Source organism: Delphinapterus leucas, chromosome 9 (genome assembly GCF_059928025.1).
Source record: "Delphinapterus leucas isolate spDelLeu-1000000601 "Yukka" chromosome 9, BTC_Dleu_Yukka2, whole genome shotgun sequence".
NCBI lineage: Eukaryota > Metazoa > Chordata > Mammalia > Artiodactyla > Monodontidae > Delphinapterus > Delphinapterus leucas.
This window is the reverse complement of record NC_143137.1, coordinates 73663691-73681037: the sequence shown is the minus strand read 5'-3', so window position 1 is coordinate 73681037 and position 17347 is coordinate 73663691. Positions and strand designations below refer to the sequence as shown.

Sequence of the window (17347 nt, the reverse complement as noted above, 5' to 3'; positions counted from 1 at the left end):
AGTAGCAAAACAAAAACAATTCAGAACTCACAAAACCCTAAGGCTAACTCCAGTGACTCTTTCTTTGGGTTCCTATTTCCCCGCCATTACTACGACCACATCTACTGATGATGGCATCACTTCACAGCACTGACAGTGAGGCATCTCAAGATTGTAAATCTTGCTCCAAAGTCTTCGCAAACTCTTTAAGTATAAATGCTGTGATCGTAGGTGATACGTTAACCTTCAAGTGTACAAGAAGTCTAGATTTAAAAAGGTAAAAGGAAAAAAACAAAAAAAAAAAAAAGGAAGAGAAAAGGGAGTGGGGAGGAAGAGGGAGAGAGAACTGTCCTGAGCGCAGATTCCCGGGCAATTCTTTTTTAAAAGGAGTCCTAAGTATTATTCGTTGGGATGAAGTGTGCTTGACAGGCAGACTGAGCCATGACAAGTTATTTGGGCTCCGCCAAACACCGCATTTGGCTCCGGAGTGACACAAGAGCGATTTAAAGGTTATCTGGCAAACAGAACTCACCTCGCGCCTCACGCCCAGGCAGCTGAAGGACGCGCTGCTTTTCCTGCTTTATCCGGGTGAAGCAGGCCCAAAGGCTGACCTTCTAGAAAACTAACCAACAACCACTTAACAGCAGAGTGGGCACACGTGGGGGATTCTGCGGACTCTCGGCAGGCACTTGATTGAAGTTTTTTAAAGCGCCCGCATATGTGCCCCGAGAGAACCCAAGGAAGCACAACTGGCCTGTCCCGCTCAAGTGTCCGTCAGGCTGGGCGGGAGGCGTGACCTGGTTCCCTCGCCCGTCGCCCCTTACCTGTTGGGACGCCGCGAGCCGCTCCACGGCGTCGACGCTGAACACAAGGCAGGCGGGGCTGGGGGTCTCCAGAAACTCCCCCAGGACCTGCCGCTTGTCCTCGCTCTCCAAATGCTGGCTCCATTTCTCCTCCGGGAACCCCAGCATCTGCTCCAGACGGCCGCCGACGAAGCGCACCCGCGCGTCCTGGGCGAAACTCCGCGCTCTCCTGGCCGCCGCCACCTCCTCGTCTTCGTCCTCCTCTTCATACTCCACCAGGCCCACCGCCTCCGGGCCGGCGCCCGGGGTTAGGCGAAGGGTCGGGACTTCCCGGAAGCCTCCCGCCTCCCGGGCTGCCACCTGGGCTGCCATCCAGCACGTCTGAGGGGACGCGGGGCTGGCCGGCTCCACGCGCGCGCCCCTGCCCAGCCCCGGGTAGGCGAGGCCACCTCCACACTCGCGCTCCGAGAGGCGCCCACCTCCTCCAGCGATCACCGGGAGCGCGGCCGCTAGTCCCACACCTGCTCCCACTTGGCAGCCGGCGTCTGCGCGCACTGCGAGCGCAACGCGCCAGGGCTCTGGCGAGCCTTGAGCCGCCGCGTCCCGTTTCCAGGGGAACGACGTCCCCGCCCCGGCCCTCTGTGGGCGGAGTGAGAGCCGAGTGGAGCAGCTTTCTGGAGGGGAGGAGCGTGCCCTCGACCGGCGTGAGCCACTCGGTGGCCTCCTCCGCTGCCCACTGACGCCCTGGCACACGGGACATCTTGGGGCTCCCGGGAAGGGAGAATGGCAACCCAGTATTGATTAACTGCTGTCTTTTGAGCAGTGCTGGGTTGTGCTGAGCTCCGTGCTAAGTCCATCCCCTCGATTATTTAATACCTAGAAAGGCAGGGCTTCGACTGGTCAGCTTATTTAATGAGCAAAGAAACTAAGTCACAAAGTGACTAAGCAACAAGGAGATGGTGGAACCGGGATTCAGGACTCGCGCCGAGGGCTTTTAATTTACCTTGCCCATAGCTGTTAGAATGTTTCCAGAAAAGAGCCAACACTGCAATTCAGCTTTCCTAGTTGTGGCAATCCAAGATCTAGGTATTCAAAATCCTGATTCTGAACCTCACCTGCCAGTTACTGGGATGTTAATACACCTAATGAAAGAATGCATGACGTCTCTGTAAACAGCAAAGTGCTCTGAAAATATATAATTATTCAATCCAAGAGTAAAAGCTCAAGGCGGAAAAGTTCCATATTAGTAACAGTCTCCGTGATGTTGAAATGGATTTCAGTATGGTCTATTAATGACATTTGTTGAGACTGAAGTAGCCAGAATTTTGAGGGGCAGTCCTCAAACTAAAGTTTTTTTAGTCCTTTCCATTTGTTCATTTCAAAGTAAAAACTTCAAACCCCTTGTTTCCCATAGGAACTATGAAGGAGTGTTGCCCTCAATAATCCATTATAATAACTGATTATCGATAAATACGTTGTATCCAGCAAGATTTGGTGCCTTAACAGTTTTTCTTTTTAGGATGTCAATTGTGTCTGATAACCACCTATAAGATTTTCTAGTTATATCATCAGACGCGTGAATGAACACAGGCTCCTGGAAAGCCTTTATAATGAACACAAGCTCCTGGAAGGCTGTTTTGCATGGTCCAAAGCAATCCTTGGGGCACCCAGTGGCTACTAAGCAAGCCTGGAAATCACTTGTGAACACCTTACAATGCTTCTTAGTCTCTCCTCTCACACCTATATTCTACCTTTGCATCTCCTACCCCAGAGACACAGGAATTCTGTAAATAAGAGTTGAACTAAATTGAAGTGAAAAACCACTTTAAAATTCAGCAGAAAAATTTAAATCATAGTGTTACTATTTAAGTACAATTTTCAAAAAGTCACATAGTAACTCAAAATACAGAATGAAGACATGTCAAAGATGTCTTCAACTCATTAATGAGGATATCAACAAAATGGTGAAGTTGGTTCCAGGAGAATCAGAGAAAGAGATTCAGAGGCAGTGGAGAAAGACTATTGAAATAAGGTCGCTAGGTTAGATACAATACTCCTTAATGTCCTATAGGACAATATAATCTTGACTTCTGTTTTGGGCTTTTTTAAAAAATTGTGTATTTCAGAAGTAATTCATATCTGTAATGAACAAAAATCTGCAGTTAACTGCAATTAACAGAAAACCCAAGTAATAGTGGCCTACAATAAGAACATTTATAATCTCACCCAAGAAGTCTGGTTGTAGAAGAGCCAGGGGTTGGTTAACACAAGGACTCTGGGATGAGACTGTTGTTCACCTCCCTTTTCTGTGGTCTCCAACCGGTCAGTTATTCTCCTATCATGGATGCTAGGTGGCAATCATGTTTTCTAGCATTCCTTGCAGGTGACAAAGTCCAGAAGCAAGAAAACAGCATCTTCATTTTTGTGTAAAGAAAACTTTCTGAAGCCCTCCAGAAGATGTTCCTTTTCATCTGATTGGCCAGTATTCCATCTCATGTCCATATCTAAACTTGGGTTTGTCAAGGGAAATGAGATCAAGATCCAACTCCAGCTTCCTTTTAAGGATATGCCCAGTAGGAGGAGCCTGAGCAAAATGTGGGTTCTGCTAGTGAAGAAAAAGGGTAAAAACTGTCCATTTGGTAGTCAACCAAGAAAGGTATGGATGTTTTTTTCTCAGATTCCCCATAAACGTATAACATCATGGGAAGTATCTCTTTACACTAACACAATTTCCCAAGAATTATGAAGACTTTATTACTTTTTTTCCCCCCTAAGTGTGGCTAAACATTAAAAGAACTTTATTCTTGGAGAAGCCTGGATTAAGGTCAACTTGAGATTTTGGAAGGAGAAAAAGGAAAACAGGGTAAAACTGAGAAAACTATGTGATTTGAGGAATTTTACTGTCTGGATTTCCAGAGATATCAAGACAAAAACAAGTGGGTAAAGGACAAATATAATGAGGTGCCGCTGTTGAGGCCATCAGATATGTGCCATGGTCAAGAGTGGGGGCAGAGAAGGGTTGTATACCAAGTGAAGGGACATGGAAATCAAAGGCAGGAATGTCAACTCATAAGGTCAAGGCCATTCAAAGCAGATACACAACAATAGTTAAGCTACAGTTTCTTACCACTGCTGGTTTTGATTAAAAAAAAAAACAAAACAAACAAAAAACAATAATAACAAAAAACAACCTAAAGCATCTTTGCAGAGTCTAAGCATGAATTTAGGAGATAGAGGGGGAAATGTAATAGAAAACCAACAGATTTGCAGGAAAGAAAAATTTTGTAACATTTAGAGAGACAATTCTGAGGTGTACTTGTAATGACTGACAGAAGCAAGCAAGCAACAAGGATCACAGGACTCTGGAGAGGAAATCCTCACCAGTCTACAGTGTAATCTCTTCCTGTACCTGTATGATGTACTCTACCTTGCATTATAGCTATTTGTGCGGCTTTCTTATTTTTCCTTATTAGCAACAAAGCCCTTTGAAGGCAGGTGCTGTCAGGGACTGTGCCATTTATTTTACCCCCTGCAGCATCTAACACAGACCCTCCAGCAATGCTACCGTTCGAATATTTGTTGAATTGAAATAAGCACTTCAAAATAAAATGCCAACAAGGGAAGGACTTCTGTAACCCAAAAAATTTTAGTCAAGGAAAGGGTTACAGCCTCTGAAGGGAGAAGAGAAAAATAAATGTGTAAAAAGAGATGAATTAATTTAATTAATTAACAGAAAAGAAGTTTTATTTCTGGAGCACTAGTTCCAGAGAAGGAAGAGGATTTAGAGATTAAATAAATTCTACAAAAGAATATGTGAGTTAAGTTGTAGGGAGTACAAACACAATTATTTCTGAATACCTCCTACATCGTATCAAACACATTATTATTTCTATTCCTGCTTGTTAAACCTTTCTTTGAAATCAGAAATGAGGAGAAAGCTTAGAGAAAGTGCTCAGAGTTGGGCACAGGTAGAAATTAAATGAGTATTCGTGATCGCTCCCCCCGTGGAGGCAGCGCACACATTTGTCTAGTGCTCAACAGTTTACAAAGCCCTTTCATAGGTGCTACTTAGTTAGTGGAGGGAGATTTGAGGAGGAGAGCAGTGTGTTTATATCAGGTAAATCTGCCTTTCTCTTTTCTATTTACATTGCTGATGTACCCATTGTAAAGCTGCTAAGCTTTCTTCCTAAACCAGTAAGCATTGTTTGCATTCTTGCTTTTCTCCCTAAATACATATTTATGTTCCTAATATGAATCCCTAATATAAATATATATTTATATTCCTAATATGAATTGTTCCAGGATATAGAATATCACATATAATTTGTAATATCCCCAAATCTCCAAGGATTAGAATACCCTAATTGAATCCCCGAATTCTACCAGCACCAAGAAGTCCCCAAAGCTTTCCCAGCAATTCCAGCTCCTTACAGAGAGGGCATTCTCTGTGACACACAACAAGGTTACTTGGGCTGGGAAAGGTTAGTATTAATAAAACATCCTTTCAGTGCGCACTAACAGTTCTTTTCCTGTGGCCATCCAAACCCGTAACTCCCCATGTAAACAGACAATGCAAATAAAGTAATCTCCTGTGAATCTCAGTAGTTTGATCCTGAAATGGTCAACAAAACTACAGTTGGCAAGCTCAGGGTGTTGGGGAAGAGAGGGGATTGATGGAAGCAGAAAGGAAATAAACATATCTTGAAGTGTAGTTCATTGATTCTGTGATGCACCTTTTTTCACATTTTAACATCTCTGCAATTGGGGTCTGTCTTACTTTTGTGGTCTGCCAAGAGGCATGTCTGTGGTCGTTAATACTGCCCATACATCTGCAACAAGACTTGTAAAATGGAACATTATCAGCACAGAAGAAATTCCTGGAGGTAACAGTGGAGCATTCTTTTAAGAAATGCTACATCATTAATACTCTTCATGGCACACTTTGGAGTATAAACCTACCTGTCCACTGTTCACATTCAGCTAGGATGCCAGTATAGCCACACCGGTTATTAAAATGCTGAGATAATGCCATACTGGAAACTAAATAGCCACTCTGGTTCCCAATCCCCCTACTACCACCCCATGACCTCCCCAAGATCTAGCAACTGAAAGAGTAATGCCAGGGGGGTGGGGGTGGAGGGATGGATGGGGCTGTGGAGTATAGGATGGAGAAACAGGGAGGGGCTCTGGGACCTCCCTCCAATCAATCCCTTCTGATTGATGGGTGCTGTGCTGTGTCTGTTATTAAAATTTTTGACTGTTATCTCTATCTATAATAATCAGGAACAATAATTATTGTTACATTCTTTTGTTTACAGGGAATGAACTGAACTTGGAACAGGGTAACTCTTACTCTGATAGCTAAATATGTCTAAATTTTGATTGGGTGCTGTAGATTCTTGAGAACAAAGCAATGTCCTCTGGATTCACAAGCTTGATGTATTTTAGGCCAAGTTATAGCTCACCTACAAAAAATAAAATAAAACAGAGTTATTTTTTTTAGAGATCATAATTACTTTGAGAGTATTCTGAACAATGCCAGAGTTAAAAGACATATTTAGTAAGAGGCATAAATACTTAAATCATAAATCTGATCAATATTTCTATTAGAACAAAATGTATAAACTGAAGACAAATATTTTATTTGAATATATTCTCTGGTGATTATTACCTCTTTTCTCATCGCATTAATTCTTTAAAGAATTTGTTAAGGTCATGGATTTGAATAAGGATACTATTTAAAAGAAAATTAATATTTTAAAAACATTTTGTAAACAAGGTAACACTTTTCCTAAAAATACAGAACAATAAATCTTAGATCTACAAAATGGTCAGTAAAATTCTTTAGGAAGGTTCACCCTTTTATCTTTTCCTATTTTATGTCAAAGTCTGGATTTACAATTGGACATAAGAATAAAAGTACTCCTAGTTACTTATGGAATTGGTGGACATACTTACTAGACTTTTTTTTTCCCTTCTTTTGTTTTATTAGTTTGTTTGATGTATTTTTTTGAAGCATAATTGACCTACAACACTATGTTAGTTCTGTGTGCCCAAGATACTGATTCAATATTTCTATATGTTAAAAAATGATCACTGCGGGCTTCCCTGGTGGCGCAATGGTTGAGAGTCCGCCTGCCGATGCAGGGGACGTGGGTTCGTGCCCCGGTCCAGGAAGATCCCACATGCCGCGGAGCGGCTGGGGGCGTGAGCCATGGCCCCTGAGCCTGCGCGTCCGGAGCCTGTGCTCCGCAACGGGAGAAGCCGCGGCGGTGAGAGGCCCGCGTACCGCAAAAAAAGAAAAAAAAAATGATCACTGCTTACAGACTTTTAATACAAATTGACATCCCCTGGATTTTGAAAAACAAAACAAACAAGAAAATAAATGAAGAACTGAGGTTCTTTTCATAGGACCCATAACCCTGTTCTAGTCATGATTTATTCCATAAAAATGAGAATTAAAGGTTATATATCATTAGAATACGGTATAATTTTCTAACAGTACTACCTTTCTGTCCATATAATTATAGAAAATGAGAGGAAGCGACTATAATACAAAACCATAGTAACTTATAATTTAATTCTGACTTACAAACAGCAATTAGAAATGTATATGATGCTTCACCAAACATGCACACACACACACATATTTCACATACATATATATATTTGACAAAGAATAAGCTAACATAAAAGCTTCAAAGACATAACACAGTTAAAGTCGTAACCATTTACAACATTGCTGAATTGAGTTGGAATCTTTTTTCAGTTAGCTTGCCCTTTGCCTTTGTACTATTTTCCTCAACAGTGGTTTTCCAAACATGTTAGGGTGACCAAACATTTCAAAACCATGATGCCCTTTAGAACCATGAATTACTGATGTATTTAATTCCAACATAAAATTATACAAGCTAGGAACAATTTTACCAGCAGAAAATATAACCTTATTATGGCTTCCACATCTCAAAAATAATACTGCTCTCAGTAAAATATTTATTAAACCACATTTCATAGCAAGATAATAAATAACACAATTTGAGTCAAGCCAACCGTCTAGAAAGGTATGCTTCAAAGACGAATGAGTGTGGGAGACAACTGCTCAAGTTTAATTTCCTCCTCTTCCCTGTAATTTGCTTTTGTCTGATCTTAGCTCCCAGGGTCTGACTTCTTGGCTCTCTGATTCTGACTCGAGACTTGTTCATCTTAACCTGTGGCCCAACATGATCTGAGCCTTGGCTGCTCCCTGCGGATGCGGGCTTACTGCACTCCCATCTCTGCAAGTGCTGGCCAGCCCATCCTAGGAGTCGGGGAAGGGGATCTCGAGGTGCTCTAGAAATCTAGCCAAGGGAGAGATGGAAGGAGGCAGGATTAATACAGAAAAGAGGAAGAGCATCCCTTACGCCTGAACCTGGTGGCACACAATATGTGCTAAATGGACTGGCTGATTGGAAAAAGCATCTCTACAGGTTAGCTTGGGAATGAAAGAGGCAAGTCAGAGTTAAGAACAGGATCTGAAGCCCAGTTAAGGTAGTGACATGGAAGAGGTGCTGGAAGTGGAGGGCAGCAGCTAGCGGAGGTGCCTCTGAGCCTGGCAGGGCACGAAGCCAGTCTGGACAATTTATTTGTTTATATCTTATCTTATTCCGCAAAGAATCTGAAAAGCTAAGTGAAGATAGCTTAGAGCTCATAAATGCAGAGGATCCTATTCTTTTCTGAACCAAGTCTGAGAGGAAGTTGTCTAGGATAAGAAAAGGTTTGGACACCAAAATGCACATTGTTTTTTTTTCATGGTTGCAATTTAACAGGGAACTGAAAACATAGGAGTACTTTTGCCCTGTAAGCTCAGGTTCATTTTGTTTATTTAAGTGTATCTCTAAACACAGGGGATGATTTTAGATATAGAAAGTTTTCCACACGTTAACAACAAAATAAAAGTTTTTGAACAGCAGATGGGCGATGTTTCTGTTTTTCACCATTTGGTTTGCTTCTTAGTTCACTCGTTTTGTTGTCTGCTATCACTTAGGTAGGCAAGTAGTTGAAATTAACATTTTAAAATTAGAAAATAACTGGGCTTCTCTGGTGGCGCAGTGGTTAAGAATCCACCTGCCAATGCAGGGCACACGGGTTCGAGCCCTGGTCCGGGAAGATCCCACATGCCGCAGAGCAACTTAAGCCTGTGCGCCACAACTACTGAGCCTGCGCTCTAGAGCCCACGAGCCACAACTGCTAAAGCCCGCGTGCCACAACTACTGAAGCCTGCGTGCCTAGAGCCTGTGCTCTGCAACAGGGGAAGCCACCGCAATGAGAAGCCTGCACACCACAACGAAGAGTAACCCCTGCTCGCCACAACTAGAGAAAGCCCACACACAGCAACGAAGACCCAACACAGCCAAAAATAAATAAATAAAATTAATTTTAAAAAATTAGAAAGTAACTAAGATTTGAAACTTTAATTTTGCTTAGCATTGGGAAAAGATGACCATCATATAAATCTGAGATAGAAACTAACTCATAGGTAGTTTGAGAAAAAAGGTACAGTTGAATCAAGAAATTCTCACTGAAATTTCTCTTTTTTAAAATGGGATATTGAGCATTGACTTTTCAACATATTGGTACCCAAAGCATTTCAAGATTGGTCCAACTGGGGACTATTCCATCCTCCCTACCCCCTTTTGGGTTGAGTTATGATAACAATAACTTCTATCTATTAAATACTATTGTGTCAGAGGCTTGAGAGTTACCTTATTTGATCCTCTTAAGACACCTACAAGGTATCATTCCCATTTTGGAAATGAGAAAAAGAGGATGCAGAAGTGGTAGTTAGATAATTTGCCCAAGGCTGTGTAGGAAGTGGCAGAGCCAGGAATCAAGCCCACACTCCTCAGCCTCCCAGTTGGTGATCTCTGTGTCACACGGCTTTGCTTTTACCAGGGTGCTCAACCCTCTGCGTTATGAGCAGGCCTTTATCTCCATGGCAAGGATGCACCGCCACCTCTTACCTCTCTCCTGCTCTCCTCGTTTTTGGCCCCTCTAGACTAATGCGCGTTAGCTGTGGTCCAGTCAGGCGTAGGGCTCATCCCTTTTGCTGATTCCTCTTCCCCCAGCTTCCTCTCAGATACTGATCGGCAAGGTTTGCTTCCTCACTTCCAGTTTTACTCAAACATCAGTTCAGGGAGGCTTCCTGACCCCCCTAATTACAATCGCAGCCCCAGCACTCTTCACGTTTAGCCTACTTGTCCCCGTTGCCCTCACCACTTTCAAATCTATGTGTGAACTCTGTGAGGGCAGGGGATAGGGTTTTTTGTCTTCTTCTTGGTCTGACACATGGATTAGTGCCTGGTACCAAACAGACCCTCAGTATTTGTCCAATGAGTGGAGACTCAAAATACAAGCCTATTAGTCATCGCTATCATTAAGTCCTGAAGCAAATTAATTTCCAGAAGTAGAAGGGCTAGATAAAAATGTAGTTTTATGGAAACTACTGGTACAAATCTTTTATACAGAATTTTAGGGTATGTGTGTATTTTTAGGCCTATCTGTATTTCTTGCAGTCTTTCTTTCAGCAGCTTTAAAAACAAAATAGTTTTATGCTGAAGTTTGAACTTCCTAATACAATCCTAATGTTATAGTGATATGTAGCTAAAATGTTACACATAGCATATATTTTATCTATATACATGTACTTAATTTTATTAAAATACATATAGGAAACACAAAACCCTGTGGATTACGTTTCCACTGAACAAAAATTTTAAACAGTGCCACAATTATGCAAAGGGATTACTGTTAACTGGAAACACAGCTACTGTTTCCTTGAAAAAAATTTTACTGTGGTAAAAATATTGTTTTTATGGAACATTTCAAATATCATAAGCTCACGTGAAAATTCCGCTTGACTATCACCCAATTTTCCTGGTTGACTTCGTAAGAGAATGTACAATGTACTTAAGGCTTGAGTATCTGTACTTAACTGTGGGCAGCATAGTGATGCATGATTTATCAGGAAAATACCTTTTCTATTTAAAGAGAATAGATCTTATGTCAGTACAGTCTAATACAAAATATGTAATTTGCTAACTCATTTGCTAAATCAAATCCTTATTGTAAAGAGCTGTTATATATATGTATATGCATACATAATTTGCTTTTCTCGGCTAAAGTACTATATATAGCATACTGATTTCTTTCTTTTTATACATGAAAACTTGATTATTAAAATTCTGTAATCTAGAAACCCTATTAATTGGAACATTTTCCTCCAGGAGAAATTGTCCTAGCAGTTGCCAAGCTATTACCTTAGACAAAAACGAAGGTTTGTACCATCTTCCTTCCTCCCTTGCTCTGTGTTTCTTTCTTACTATTTGCACTTGAAATCACTCTCAGGTACCCAAAAATAAATTATTTCATTGCCACCTGCTACAAAGAAGAACACAGCCTAAGACATACACTAATCAGCAACTCTTAGGAGAAGGGAATACATGCCTTAAAAATCCTGCTACAAAATTACAAGTTGGTTGTGTGTGAATCAAACATTATTGCTTGGGCAGTAAATACAGTAATATGTAATTCAGTTGTACTGAAGAATAAAGTATTTATTTCTTGTACATACCTGAAGTCTGCACTCTTTAAGCATCTGAAATTTTAAATAAAAATAAACAAGCTATGCCATCTTTTTTTCTTGATATCTTGACTTTATCATGAACAGCATCGTGAACTATACCTTATTATATGTACTGTTGTGCTGAGCACTGCTTCAGCTTTCCTAACTTATTACACCAGTGTTTTTATGTCAACAATCTATGATATTCTGACATAAACTGCAGCAAGGTCTTTTTTGACCCACCTCCTAGAGTAATGAAAATAAAAACAAAAATAAACGAGTGGAACCTAATGAAGCTTAAAAGCTTTTGCACAGCAAAGGAAACCGTAAACAAGATGAAAAGACAACCCTCAGAATGGAAGAAAATATTTGCAAATGAAGCAACTGACAAAGGATTAATCTCCAAAATATACAAACAGCTCATGTAGCTCAGTATCAAAAAAACAAACAACCCAATCAAAAAATGGGCAGAAGACCTAAATAGACATTTCTCCAAAGAAGACATATAGTTGGCCAACAAACAAGTGAAAAGATGCTCACCATCACTATTTCTAATAATGCAAATCAAAACTATAATGAGGTATCACCTCACACTAGTCAGAATGGTAATCTTCAAAAAATCTACAAACAATAAATGCTGGAGAGGGTGTGGAGAAAAGGGAACCCTCTTACACTGTTTGTGGGAATGTAAATTCATACAGCCACTATGCAGAACAGTATAGAGGTTCATTAAAAAACTAAAAATAGTACTACCATATGACCCAGCAATCCCACTACTTGTCATATACCCAGAGAAAACCATAATTCAAAAAGATACATGCACCCACAATGTTCACTGCAGCACTATTTACAATAACCAGGACATGGAAGCAACCTAAATGTCCATCAACAGAGGAATGGATAAAGAAGATGTGGTACATACATACAACGGAATATTACTCAGCCATAAAAGGAACGAAATTGTGTCATTTGCAGAGATGTTGATGGACCTAGACTGTCATACAGAGTGAAGTCAGAAAGAGAAAAACAAATCTCGTATATTAACACATATATGTGGACTCCGGAAAAATGGTAAAGATCATCTTATTTGCAAAGCATTAACAGAGACACAGATGTAGAGAACAAACATATGGATACCAAGGGCAAAGGGCAGGAGGTGGGATGAACTGGGAGATTGGGATTGACATATATACACTATTACGTATAAAACAGATAACTAATGAAAACCTACTGTATAGCACAGGGAACTCTACTTGGTGCTGTGTGGTGACCTAAATGGGAAGGAAATCCAAAATAAAAGGGAAATACATATATGTACAGCTGATTCACTTTGCTGTACAGCAGAAACTGACACAGCAGTGTAAAGCAAATATAATCCAGTTAAAAAAAAATCTATGATAAAGTAAAAAGCATTACTTTTTTGGTATTTTCTTTGACTCACTCTTGGCGCCTGGTTCCTGGTTCCGAGTATGAAGTTCCTAGAAGTCCAAGAATCAAACTGGTACTACCACATAAAAAATAAAAAAATATAGAAAAAGTTTACTACTTGCATTATCCCTTTTATACAATATCATTCTGATGCTTCCAAATGTGAATTTTTCAGATAACTGAAGTTTACATTTTTAGTTTGATACAAATCTTTTGAAAAATTTATTCCTTACTAGTTTTGTTTGGCAGAGTAGAATAAATTTAACTGTTTCTTGATTCAGGAATTGTTAATGAACACATATTACTACACTAGCCATGTCTTTACCTTAGGGTTTTACTATACAACGTGATCTACCCAAACACTATTGGTCGCTACAGATTTAAAAAGAATTTTTGGCACCTTCTGTTAGTAGATCAATGTACTTCCCTGCTGCCTAACATCCCCTGCCCCTCACTTGGCCGTATCTAATCTGTCCTGGGTTTGGAAATCTGTTAACTAAAGTTGTTATAGTAATGTATTCATTATGTCCATTAAGGTTCTGCATGAGATTTGCAGGGCTCTCCCAAGAGGAAAAGACAATAGCTTCTGCTTATAGACTGTGGCATCTATATACATGGCATACATTGCTTCTTAGTGTTTCTGTAAGCTTAAATAACATCTTAATTAAGTTTTCGTTTTTAGGTCTTCCTACAATTTCCTAACATTTACTGTTTAAAAATATTTAAGTAAAAATGGTCCCTAAATCAAATTTTAATTTCCATACATCTCTAGAGCAATGGCTACAAATTAACATGAAATTTGAATTGGTGTTCTTTGGCGGTACGTTCAGAGAAATGGTGACCAGATCTTAATACCAGGAATTATGAAGAGTTGTCAATATGTTTTCTAGTGAGAAGCATTTACTTTCCAGTGTTCATCATTATAAAAAGGTTGATAGTTCAAACAATTTATTGCTGTTTTATAGCATACATAATTAAATGAAGAAACATGTTAAACTCAAGGGAATTTTTAATAGGTTACTTGCAATTGTTATTGCAGGCAACAACTTGTACATGATTTTATTTCCAAATCCACAAAAAACAAATTTTATACAAATCAGCACTGTAAAAATGTCAATTACAGCCCCAGAGGCTTTGCTGGCAGAATAATTGTCTAAATTCTAGGATATGGGAAACAGGTTTTTTTCTGGACTCATCTTTTTTTTTTTTTCTTTTTTTTTTACAAAAAAAATTTACAAGTGAAATGTTACTACAAAACTTTTTATAAGGAATTTTTGCAAAACATTTACATTTTACCATCAACTATTTCTGTTTTAAAATCATTATGTAGATTTAATACCCTATGCTGCACATCAATTTATGTGGGATGACAACTTAGTGACATGCATAAAAAAACACCACAAGGCATTAAAATGAAGACTTAAATACAAATATTGTTGCAATAAAACAGTTATAAAATTGAAAAATAGGACCTAAACATCATGCTTATCTAAGTTTGACAAATTAACTTTTTCTCCTAGATTACACACTTTTATTACTGCTCTCATGAGAGTGTGATAAATAATGACTTAACATCAAGTTCTAATGTAATCAGCAACACATACACAAACCTAACCAAAGAAAGTATACTGTAAGAAAAACTATTCTAACACTGGAGTTCTACCATGATAAATACATAGCTTTGCACTGATAATTACAATAAAGAAAAGTTTTATAACAGTGGCAAAGGGAATGAACAGTGAAATGTCATTAAACAAGACTCTACTGCACATCTGTGCCCTATTACTTATAACAGCTATATCCCACTGAGTCAAATAAAGGACACTGAAATTTACGATTCTTATAAGACAGAAGAGTGGATTCAGAATGGTATGCAGAACAGACTGTCAAAAGATTTCTAATTTCAGTGGTGAAATGCGCACCTGCTAACACAAATTAATATATTTTATATGCTATAAAGCTATCCAAATTCAGTTTGTTAAATTTATAATAGGCCTCATTGTTGATTAAAAAATAACTTCGATTTCTGAGGAGCATACATAGGTATGCATTAAAATTGGTTCATGGAATAATGGTGCAGAGAGCTCATACTTGGTATTAACAACAACAAAAAGTGTCACTCTGAGGAAACATGATTCAAACATTACGAAAGTTTCTTTGCATAAAAAAATTTATAGCACTGATTGTGTAGCATAATGATAGATAAAATATATATTTGATGTTTCAGCTCCTATATAATAAAATTAAAATTAATACTACCAAATGCTCCTCTGTACCAAACAAAGCAACAAACTGATTCTGATGTTTTAAAGCCAGATACATCAGTTGTTAAGAGTACGTTAAATAAAATATACAAAACAATTTACAAAATCCAACTAAAATTTAAAGACTTTGTTACAAGTCTACAAAAGCTTTAAGAAACTTGAAATTTATAACCACAGTGTAAAAATTTTTTTTTTCCTTTAATCTCAAAGCTTTTTTATACAAACTGAAAGCACAAAAGACCTTCAGTTTTATATAACGCTACAAAGGGCTGGCCTAAAGTGTACATAGTGTAAACAGTGATCATTACAGTATTTCTCCTTCATCAAAAATACAAGAAACATCACAATTTCGGAAGAGAATTCGCATGAGTAGTACTTTTCCTGAAATAATAGGGAATGCACAAGAAAACATACACCTATATTCAAACAGTCCCCAAACTAATGGTGTTAATAAACCGAGCAGTTAAAAACTTTAGTTTTCAAATGGTCAATTCCAATTCCATTATAATTCTTTGTAAATATATTTTTAAACTATTAAATATCTTACTAATATTTAAGCTACTGGTATACTCCCAATTTTTTTTATATGAAACTTTTGGCCATCTTTCCTATTAAGACCCTTGTATAAACAATGAAATACATTTTTTCTTTAGTCACTTAATTGACTGAAATTATTCTGATTTTCAAAAAATAATTTTTGTTTCATAGTATCACATCTGTTATATATTTGTTAGGCTGTCTTCTTAGGGAAAATTCAGTTATTGGCATAACATAAAGACATTACTGTGTTATAAATTCTTAATCAGCCTCTAACACAGTGCTAGAAATAAAATGGGATTCGCTAATTTTTAGTAAAGAGGAAAACAGAAATTGTAATGTAGTTAAAAGATAATTTTCTGCTGGCCTTAAAAAAAGTGTGATAATTCTTTCTTTGGCTACCAAGTCAAAGCATAAAGAATTTTGCACATTGTCAACATAATTCATATTTACAGAATATGAAACTACAGAACGATTTAAACTCTATGCAAATATTTCCAATATAAACATTTAAAATGAACTTTGTGGTTCAACCTAGGGTTAGGAATATAATCAATCCTAACTTCAAAACCTTACACCTGTTAAATTGCCTCATTTTATTTTTCTGAAGCTATTATGAGTTTTGTTTTCCCCCCAGTATTTTCCTAAGGTTTCAATCTAAAATTTAACCTAAGGTTTAGCTCTAAGTTCCTCTTGTGTCTCCATATGGAGAAAGTACTTGGACTTCACTGATTGTCTGCATACGCACTACTACAATGTAGTGGTAATAAAGATCTGAGATGCCTCTCAGATTACTTTTTTGGAACTTACCTAATTCAACTGTTGAAGAATTTCTAATATTTAGAAAAGACGGCCAAAACTATTTTCAGTTGATTTTCCAAAAATCAAGCTAAGGAAATAAAGTATTATCTCTATCATCAGTTAACTATTTGTTTTCTGTGCTACTGCAAAAAAAAATAAATCCACATAAATTATTACTGACTGAATTTATAACAAAGTACTTTCAAAGAAAACAAGTCCAATTAAGGTCCAGCCTACAAACTACTGAGGTCTGTCTTTTTAAACATGTTAACACATGATGTTAAGAGAGGGGAAGATTCAGTTTAAAGATTATGTGATAGATCTCCAAATAACTACAACGTATAATATGGAGGAAATACTTTTCTACCTGTTTCCAGTACATCAGTTTGCTTTTTATATTTTTAAAAATTCAACACTTCATGTGCTGACCCAAAATCTTGGAATACTTAAAGAAGCCAAGAATGAAAACATGATTTCCTACTTTGTAATTCACCTGACCAGCCCATTTCCAGATTTTCAAATGTGTGTAAACTTAAGTGCAGCACTAGAGGTCTCTGTTATAAATAACTTTTCAGAATTCTTCCATGTTGGTTGAAACATTGGGAGTTGCTGGGTTTGAATCTTGAGAAATGGCTGCAACTGTGACAATTCTTGGGGAGCCAAGCACCTCTGTTACAGATGAGTCCAGTTCTCCGGAGGTAACAATGGCAAGAGCTGTCCCACCACCTTTCTTATTCTGGTGCGTTTTGACATGTTTGGAGAGATGATCACTCCGCATAAATCTTTTAGAACATTCCGGACATTCAAATCTCTTTTCACCTAAACAGAAAAATAATAAATGAATAGTAATTCACTTTATCTAAATTAAATAATAATTTAAAATAATTTCTCTTCTGGTCATACTATACTTTTGAGTAGTTGCAAAATACTTCATG

General features: G+C 38.3%; 2 protein-coding genes across 3 annotated transcripts in view; both read right to left on the bottom strand.

Moving 5' to 3' along the window:
* The window catches only part of DNAH11 (dynein axonemal heavy chain 11), a 335983-nt gene extending 322331 nt beyond the window's left edge, over positions 1-13652 (bottom strand). The window contains exon 1 of the mRNA XM_089917707.1: positions 804-13652. Coding sequence (XP_089773833.1) covers positions 804-1154 — 351 coding nt within the window. The 5' untranslated portion in view covers positions 1155-13652. The remainder of the gene's footprint in view (positions 1-803) is intronic.
* Positions 13653-13741: 89 nt separating this feature from the next.
* SP4 (Sp4 transcription factor) overlaps positions 13742-17347 on the bottom strand; it is a 72135-nt gene continuing 68529 nt past the window's right edge. For both annotated transcript variants that reach the window (XM_022587891.3, XM_089917705.1), the window contains one exon: positions 13742-17231. In XM_022587891.3, the coding sequence (XP_022443599.1) occupies positions 16984-17231 (248 nt within the window). In that variant the 3' untranslated portion in view covers positions 13742-16983. The remainder of the gene's footprint in view (positions 17232-17347) is intronic.